Raw genomic sequence first — 9,030 nt, forward strand, 5'->3', positions numbered from 1 at the left:
CAGCCGTGACACACGACGCAGTCAGGCCTGAATGCACAGCCGTGACACACGACGCAGTCAGGCCTGAATGCGCAGCCGTGACACACGACGCAGTCAGGCCTGAATGCGCAGCCGTGACACACGACGCAGTCAGGCCTGAATGTGCAGCCGTGACACACGAGCCGGGGCCGGGCCCAGCGCGGGCTCTGGATTTCGACCAAAACCCCCGAAAAGTCAAGTGCATCAGAAAAGTCGATCCTAAGAGATCCAGAAACAAACACCCACACAAAGGCTGGCAGGGAGGGCGGGAAAAGCCGGGGGCAGGCAAACGGCCGGACGCCGGGGCCGCAGAGGAGGCCTGGTGGGGCGGCAGAGACGCTGGCGGCCATGGGGCCGAGGGAGCCCGTGAACTGGCCCAGAGCCCAGGGCGCACAGCCACGTGGCAGCCTCCTGACGTAGCTCAACAGGCCTCCACGCCCACGACATGCTCGCCAGGTTAGCCTGAGTGAGGGCCCACCACACCCAGAGGCCAGGGCCCGCCGTGAGCCGACAGGACACGTGGCGCCTGCAAGCCGCGGTCCCCAGACCCACGAGGCGCGGCCACAGGGCAAGGGGCAGGCTGTGTGGGCAGGGCTATGAGAAGGGCGGGGCCAGGCCCCGCGCTGGCAGCAGCTGCAGGAAAGGTGCCTCTGATGCCTGGCAGGACGTCCAGACACAGGCCAGACACGGACAGGGAGGAGACTGAGGCCAACACCAGGAAGCTGCCCGCGGGGTGCTGCGGAGGGCGTGAGGGCCCAGGAGCAGCCCGTGAAGCTGCACATGACGGAGAGTGCTGTAGACTCCAGGATAAACAGAAAATGAAGCGTGACCATGAGACAGCCTGAGTCTGCTGGTGAAGTCACGCTCATGGGAGCACTCCCAGCCAGGACGGGTGAGCTGTTCTGACTTGAAGAATCCACAATTTTACCCTAAAAGGAAACTGCCAGAGATCAGAGGGGTAAGCAATGACCCTCAAGGCATGTGCTGAGGTGTCTTCGCTTTGCCATCTGGACAGAGGTGGGGTGTGGGGGCCAGCATGCCCCGTGGACGACAGCCACAGTTGCACATGAGCTTACGGTTTTCTCCTTTTGGCAAAAAAGCTTTTAGGGAAATGAAGAAGAAAAATTTCTAAACACTATGAAAAGTCACGGGCCAAACATCTTAAAACGACTTGCAATAGCAACTGCTGGAGAGGATGTGGAGAAAAAGGAACTCTCCTGCACTGCTGGTGGGAATGCAAACTGGTGCAACCACTATGGAAAACTGCTTGGAGGTTCCGCAAACTGCTTAACATGGAGCTTCCCTAGGACCCAGCAATCCCCCTCCTAGGGATCTACGCAAAAGACACAAAACACTGATTCAAAAAGACACCTGCACCCCCATGTTTATTGCTGCTTTATTCACAATTGGAAAGACATGGAAACAGCCCAAATGCCCAGAAGTGGATGACTGGATTAAAAAGATGTGGTCCTGGGCCCTCCCTGGTGGTGCAGCAGGTTAAAGCACAGCATTGAGAATCTAAAGCCACCTCCACATGAGTTCGATTCCTGCCTGCCCCGGAGGTGACCACAGGGCGCGGCAGACCTCTCCTGACCCACCTGCTGCTCCCCTCAGCAGTGTACTTCGTCGATCTGCCTGTTCTGCTCCCCGCTCTGTCTCTGGTGAAGCCTCTCACCGCCCCTGAGCCTCTGGCCTGTACCCCAGTTCTGTATGCACAAATAAATCTTAAAAAAAAAAAAGTTGTGGTCCGTATACACAATGGAATATTACTCAGCAACCAAAAAAGATAAACTCCTGCCTTTTGCAGCAATGTGGATGGAGCTGGAAGGGACCATGCTTAGTGAGATAAGCCAGAAAGAAAAGGAAAAATACCAGATGGCTTCACTCACAGCAGGAGTATAAAGGAGAAAATAATGGTAATGATGAGCAGCTACAGACCAGAGACATTTTGTGGGGGTGGAGTGGGGAATGGGGTCAAAAACAGTGGGGGGAGGGAAGTACACTGGACTGTGGTGATGGCACAGGGTGATTTGGTGATGGGCAGCCCACAGGGACTGCAACTGAGACGGAAAAAGGCACAAAATGATGTAAAAATAAACTACTATGTTATTAAAAAAAAAAAGGCACAGGCCCAAAACACAGAGCCAGCAAATACTGCACCAAAGGGCCAGCTGTGGCCCGAGGACACAGGGCGCCAACCTGTGCCGCCCTGCCCGGCTGAGCTCGCCAGATGCCCCAGGGGCCCGGCGGAGGCGGCGGGAGGGTCCCGTGGGAGCAGAGACACCGCGGATGGCGTGGGGGCCGCATGGCACGGGCGTGAGGGGCCCCGGGTTCGTGCGGAGCCACAGAGGAAAGACAAATGCACTGTACCAAAGTGCCAGCGTCGCCCAGCAGGGGCCCAGGTGGGTGTGACCCCAGGTTCCTGGCTCCACCTCAGGGCGCCCGCCAACCCGCTGTGAGGGCAGCAGTCCACGTAGACCCCCCAAGACTGGGCGGCAGCTCCGAGGAGGGGTGCCGATGGGGCGCCAAGACCACCACCAGGCCGCACATGGCAGCACCCGCAAGCAGGGCACCCCAGGCCCCGCGGGCGCAGGGCACCGGCACACGCTGCCCCAGTTACACCCACGGCGCAGTGGAGCGGGACGCCTGCGCTCGGCCCCGGCTGTGTGCGGGGACCCGAGCTGCCCACCAAGAGACCGGCCCTGGAAGGGTCACGGGGTCACAGCCAACAGAGCAAATCAAACGAAAGATAAACGTGGGGGAGCCCCAGCTCACACTCCAGCATCAGACCCGCCCCTCCAGGGTCCACTGGCCACCCCAGCGCCCCCCCTCCCTTCTCCTGACCCCCAACACCTCACCCCAGGGCACCACAGGGACCTCCAGAACACGGCTGGTCCTGGCTGGCGGCGCCCCACCCCCACCGCCGCTCAGGACACCCTCTCTGCAGTCCTGGTGGGACCCCGCACACAGGGCGGCCCCAGCCTCCGGTCCGCCACCCCCCCACCTCCACCGATGCCCCAGGGGCGTGGGGCCAGGTGGGCGAGCCTGCCTTGTCCTGAACCCCCTTCCGATGGTCAAGGCCACCTGCCGAGTCGGGGTGCCCTCAGCTCTACGCACACGGCCCCGCATGTGAGGCAGCCCTGACCCTGGCTGAAGGGAGCAAAGGTGGCCAAGAGGGACCAGGGGTGACTCAGGGGCACCCAGGCACAAAAACAGGGGTGCTGAGTTGGCACTCAGCCACAGGCGAGGCCCAGGGCACCCACCCAGCCTGTCAGCCTCCTCTCCCTGCTGGCCCGCAGACAGCCCTGCCTGGACGCCCAGCCCTCGCCCCCGGCCCGGCCAGGCAGCTGCCCGCAGGGTCCTGGCCTCGCTGGGCCTCCGCAATTCCACGCTGCGCCACCCCACCCTGCGGGTCCCCCCCACTCAGTCCTGGCGCCCCATATGCTGGCGTTTCCCCAAGATCCTTGGAGGTTTTGAGTCACCCACCACCCAGGAGGTGGCCAGGCCCTGCCATCCCGATCGCGCTGGGGTTTAGGCGGGGTCCTCTCTCCCCAGACAGCAGCTGCTCCTTGCCAGACTCGCTTTTTTTAAAAAAGAGATTTATTTATGCACAAAAGAACCGGGGTGCAGGTCAGAGGTACAGGGCTGAGGATTCACCAGAGAAGAGTGGGGAGCATGCCAGGCGTGTCCACCGAGTTACACTGCCAAGGGCAGTGCAGAGACCTGTGGGTCACCCCCTGGCGGGAACCACTCAGGCCGCAGGGGTGACCGCCGGAGGTTGACGGCCGGCCACCGGGAGGCCCCTCGCCGCTGCTCCCCGACACCGCGCCCGCCCGGCTCGTCTGCCCTCTGAACAGCGCCTTTTGAGGAAAGCTGATTGCTGTCTCGGGAGGCCCCTCCCTGGCGGGCTGGCCTCCAGTCCAGCGGGCAGTCTCTGCCCCTCCACGGCAGGGCCCCGCACCGCCCGCGCCCCCAGTGGCTGTGCAGCTTGCCAGGCCAAAGGCCTGGGCTGAGGTGTGGCCGCAGGAAGGGCCAGGGCTGGGGCGGGCACAGGGGGCGGGGCAGGGCCATCCTCTCCCCCCACCTGGGGGCCAGCACAGGCGTCCCCAGACACAGGGACACACCCAGGGTTATGCCAGAATCGTCCTGAGGTGAGCAGAGACCTGGGGTGAGCCAGGGTGAACAGAGACCTGGGGTTCGCACTCTGCTCTGTGAAGCCAGGCTCTCAGGGCCTTGGGGCGGGCGAGCAGGGCACCATGTCCAGGGCGAGGGGTGGTGGCAGCCCAGCGGGCCGGAGCGGCTCCTGCGTGCGCCAGGCTGGTGGTATGGCGCCAGGGCTGGACGAGGGGCCCCCTGGGGCTGGCTGAGATACTGCGAGGCAGAATCGGGGGTGGCCCTGCAGGGCGGCAGCAGGTGTCCAGCAGGGTAAAGCTTCTGGGCTGGCAGCTGCTGCCCTTGCTGAGGTCGGGCCACACCCCCCCGGGAGGTCCCGGCAGGCCGGGTGTCCAGGGGCCGGGAACGGACGTGGCCTCTCAGGAGGGCTGGCGCGGGGCAGGGCTGAGGCTGCCGGCCCAGCCCCCAGCGGGGCGTGGCCGGGCAGCAGGCGGGGCAGGTCCCGCACAGGCGGCTCTTTGTCGGCCCAGCCGCCTGGAAACAGTGGCCCTCTGTCCACACGCCCCCCACCCCCAAAGCACTGGCCCAGGAGAGCAGCAGACCACCCAGCACCCCTCTGGTGCCCCGGGCACCCCGCACTGGATAGGAGACGGCCAGCAGGCAGCTCAGGCCTCCTGCGCCCGAGGCCAGCGGCCAGGCCTTCTGGGGCAGCTCCCTGCAGGGACATCCCCAGCCCATCACCGCAGCCTCGGGGCAGCCCCTCCAGACGCTCTCCCGGGCCCTGGGCGGCCAGGCGGCGGGATCCAGAGGAGGCCAGGCAGGGCCCCGGCCGCCCCGGCCAGCTCCTGCCGACAGCGAGCCTGCAGCTGCCGCAGCTCCGCCTCCAAGCAGGCGGCCCTGCTCCTCAGCACCCCGATGGCCTGGGCCGCCCGTAGGCCCCCGGGCGCCGTGGCCGAGCCCCTCACCAGCCGGCAGGGCCCATGGGGCAGGTCCGGAGCCCCGCCGTGCCCCCAGCCCCGCTGCAGGGCCGCCAGCTCCCGCGCCACGGCCTCCCGCACCGCCTGCCGCGCAGCTCTCTGCTCCGGGGCCCTGGCTCCAGCCTGCGGGGGGGATGGCGAGGTCAGCCAAGGGCGCTTGGGCCGGACCCTGCCCAGGAGACGGGGACAGCTGGGCCAGCCCCGAGGCTGACACAGGGACGGGACCAGGCTCCCGGCCTCCGCACAGCCCTGCGGCCTGGACGGGAGGGGGCGGAGGCCGGGCTGCGCGGGCGGCCAGTCCCTGGGAGCTAGAGTCCAGAGCGCAGACCCTGGGGTCGTCCCGCCCCTGTGCTACCTGCTGGCCTCTGGGAGGGGAGCTGGCCCCGGCCGGGGGGCATCTGGGGCCGGCGCTGGCTCTGCGCACAGCCGGAGGAGGGTGCACTTGCTGCCTCGGAACCTGCCCCAGCCCCAGAGACCTGCTCCAGGCCCCACAGAAGTCCTAGGGGACCCTGCAGGGCCAGCCCAGCCTCATTCCTCCTGAGGGGCGCCTGCCCCCCCAGCAGGGCAGCGGGCCAGGGACCCTGCAGGCAGCAGGCCTGAGGGCACCGCGGGAAGGAGTCGGCGCAGCCCCCGCGGGGCCACACAGGCCACAGGGCGGGGATGGCAGGGGCCGGCAGAGGCCCAGGAGAACAAAGGGACCTCCGAGGGGGCCCCTCGTGAAGCCGGGGGGCCACCCCACAACCCCTCGGTCACCAGTCTGCCCGGCCAGCAAACCGCCCAGGGCTCCTCGCCCCGTCCTCACCCTGGCCTCCCAGGCCGCCCGCCGGGGCCGCGCTGCCCGCTCCAGCTGCGCCTGCAGCACCTGCAGCTCCCCGGACAGCAGGTCCAGCTGGCCGACCCCGCGCTGGGGGATCCTGGGCAGAAGCGTGGGCTCTGCGGCCTCCGGGGCACCCGCACCCAGCACCGAGTCCTGCGGGAGAGGCCCGCGTGAGGCGCCAGGCTCGGCCGCCAGCCCCAGGCGCACCCAGCCTGCACACGGGCAGCCCCACGGGGCCAGGCCCGCTCCCGGGTCGCCCGCTCCCGGGTCACACCGCGGCTCCCAGTCTCTCTTCCCAACCCCCCAGGGTTCTGGGGCCGGGCGGGGGGCGGGGGGCTGCGGGGAGCAGGCGGCTTCCTGACCATCCACTGCCAGAAGACCAGCTCGCCGCGGCGCCACTGCAGAAAGGCCTCCAGACGCGTGTTCTCGCCCTCCAGCCTCCGGAGCAGCTGCGGCCAACCAGACAGCGGGGTGAGCGCCGCAGGGCCGCCCGCCCCACCCGGGCCCCAGCTCGCGCCCACGCCACCTCCGCAGTCCTGCGGCAGCAGCCTTCCCGGCCCCCACCCCCACGGGAACCTAGGCCCCCGCAGCGGGCCTAGGTAGGGTGGGGCTGAAGCGAGGACATGCTGCCGCCAAGGGGACCAGGGGCAGGAAACTGGGGCTCCCCGAGTCCCCCTAAATGGGGGACGGAGCGAAGGGCACGTGGGAAGCCCCAGATGCTGCCCTGCCCACAGCCCCAGCCCTGCTGCCCCACAGCAGCCCGCCGACGCCCGTCAGCCCTGGGTGGCCCTGGTCCCTGCCCAGGTCACGGCCTGGGGAGGAGGGGACAGAGCAGGGTGTCTGCCTGGGAGGGGCCACCCTGGCAGGTCCCAGCCCTCCTGCCCAGTCATGCGCCCGGACCAGGCCAAGCACCCCTTCCTGGAGCACCAACACCCTGTCCTCAGGGACCGGCCAGTTGAGTCTGGACCAGGACCCTGGACCACCCAAGATGAGAAAGTGGGTGACAGGTGGGAAGCCCGAGGGCCAGCAGAGCGTGGGTGCGCTGGACAGGCCCAGCTCCGCCCTCCATCACGAGGCACCACCTGGCCGCTGCCAGCCCAGTCTGGCTCGGCCACGGCCCCACAGCCCACACAGCCTCCAGGATTCCCATGGCAAAATTCGGCCGGCCGGGGCAGCCGTGAGCTGGGCCAGCACCCATGCCACAGCTAGAGAGCTGTGAGCCTGGCCCCAGCGTGAGCGCCCGGCGGCAGCCCCTCACCTGCCGGCCGCCCTCTGGGTCCCTGAGCAGCTCCGTCTCCGCGACAGACAGGTGGCCAAGGCTCCGGTCGCTGTGGCAACCTCGGGTGTATGCGTGGATCTGAAACAGTGCAGGCCCAGGCTGGCAGGTGGAGCGGGCAGCCCAGGCAAGAGGAGGCAGGGCTCTGCAGGCTGGGCCCCCACAGGCAGTGGTGGGGCCAGAGTCACCATCTGGTGATGTAAGCAAACCCCCCAGTGCAGGAAAGCTGAAGGTAGTGGCAGGGACCAAGCAGGAGGGGCAGCTGGAGCCCAAGCCAGGTGGCCGAGCCTCCAGGGGGCAAGAGTAGCAGACGGCAGGGTAGCCAGGGAGCCAGAGGCCGGGGGCCGGGGAACAGGGAGTCAAGGGGTGAAGGTTCAGGTCTCAGGGCGGGGCCTGCGGCCATCTGTCCCGGCACCCCTTGGCCCAGACCTTGTGCGGGGCCCTCAGTGCGTCCCACCCGCCAGCAGGAGCCTTCCACTGGCTGCCCACTGCCGCACCAGCCCACACCCAGCCACAGGCCAGGGCGCCAGTGGGAGCTGCGCAGGGTGGACAGGCGCCAGCAGGGAGTGCGCAGCCTGCAGGGCAGGCAGGGGCTGGGGGCGACGGCCCGCCGCGGACGCCACCTTGCTCAGGAGGGCGCACTGCTCCTGCTGGCTGGCCACCAGGGCTCGGCTCCGGAACCGCAGCTTTCCCATCAGCCACTGCAGGTAGCGGACATCCACCGGGCCGTCTGCTTCCGCGTGGGGTGCAGGGGGGCCGGGGCTGGCCAGGGCCTCACACTGCAGAGGAGCGAGGGTCACACCCTGCTCTCACAGCCCCAGGGGAGTCCCAGCAGGGAGAGAAGGCGGTATCCCGGCCCTCCCCCCGGGGAGGGCTGTGGGCACTGCCAGGCGGGCCGGCGGGCGCACACTGCGCGTGCGCCGGAGGAGAGGCGGGACCCGAGACCGAGTGGGCGGCCAGCCTGGGAGGAAGTGCCCACCCCGGCTGCACTCGCTCTGGCCCCGGACCACATAAACACACCTGGCACAGCGGCATCTCGTCCCCCAGCCGCACACGGGTGTGGGTCAGCAGCCCTTGGAGTAAGGGCCCGCGGGCCAGGAGCCAGGCCAAGGCCAGCAGCAGCTCTCGGCTGCCCTGGGAGCCGTCCTCAGGGAGCCGCACTAGCGCCCACCGCGGGTAGCCCTGGTGGCGCAGCGCAGACTTCACCAGGCGGGCTTCGACCTCTGCAGAGGGAGGACCACTGGCTCAGGGGGGCCACCCCTGGAAGTGACCCAGGCCAGAACGCCCCGGCAGAGGCCCGGCCCTGACGGGACAACCGGGGGATTGGGACTTCACCAATTTAGGGGCCTGAGGCTCAGACCTGCAAGGTGGACAGGACTGGGTACCCGGAGGGGGCGTGGCCAGGGCTCGTGGGCGTGGCTTATCTGGGCGAGCAGGCCAGATACGGGAGGAGAGGAGCGTCCGGGAAGAGGGGCTCTCGGGGGGCGGGGCTCGTCGGGAGGTGGGCTGCCCGGGGCGGGGCTTCGCGGCCGTGGGCGGGGCCTACCCGGGGTCGGTGCGGGCGCGTAGCTGGCTGCGGGTGGCGGGCAGAGCACGTGGAAGAGCAGCCGCCAGAGCGCGGGCCCCTGCGGGAGTCAGAGAGCGGCGGTCGGCCGGTCCGGCCCTCCTCCCTGCGCCCGCAGGGTCCCGGCCGCTGCCCCGCGGGCCTCACCGCCTCCGGACGGTCGAACTTGGCTCGGCGGAAGGTCTCGGGGCAAGGTCCATCGGGCAGCGTCCGACTCAGCGCGGCGATGGCCTCGGGCAGGCCCACGGACCCGTCCTCCCGGCCC

General features: G+C 68.4%; 1 protein-coding gene across 1 annotated transcript; it reads right to left on the reverse strand.

Annotated features, from left to right (window-relative positions):
• Positions 1–3,633: 3,633 nt before the first annotated feature.
• Positions 3,634–9,029, reverse strand: LOC101631351 (chromosome unknown open reading frame, human C14orf80; the record flags this gene model as incomplete). The annotated part of the gene is made up of 8 exons (XM_012724351.1): positions 3,634–5,231; positions 5,911–6,078; positions 6,288–6,374; positions 7,184–7,282; positions 7,825–7,980; positions 8,222–8,424; positions 8,748–8,826; positions 8,913–9,029. Coding segments are annotated over 8 exons (1,272 nt in total), but the record flags the coding sequence as incomplete, so codon positions are not given.
• Position 9,030: the final 1 nt, after the last annotated feature.

Source organism: Condylura cristata, unplaced genomic scaffold (genome assembly GCF_000260355.1).
Source record: "Condylura cristata isolate star-nosed mole 26May11 unplaced genomic scaffold, ConCri1.0 scaffold00013, whole genome shotgun sequence".
NCBI lineage: Eukaryota > Metazoa > Chordata > Mammalia > Eulipotyphla > Talpidae > Condylura > Condylura cristata.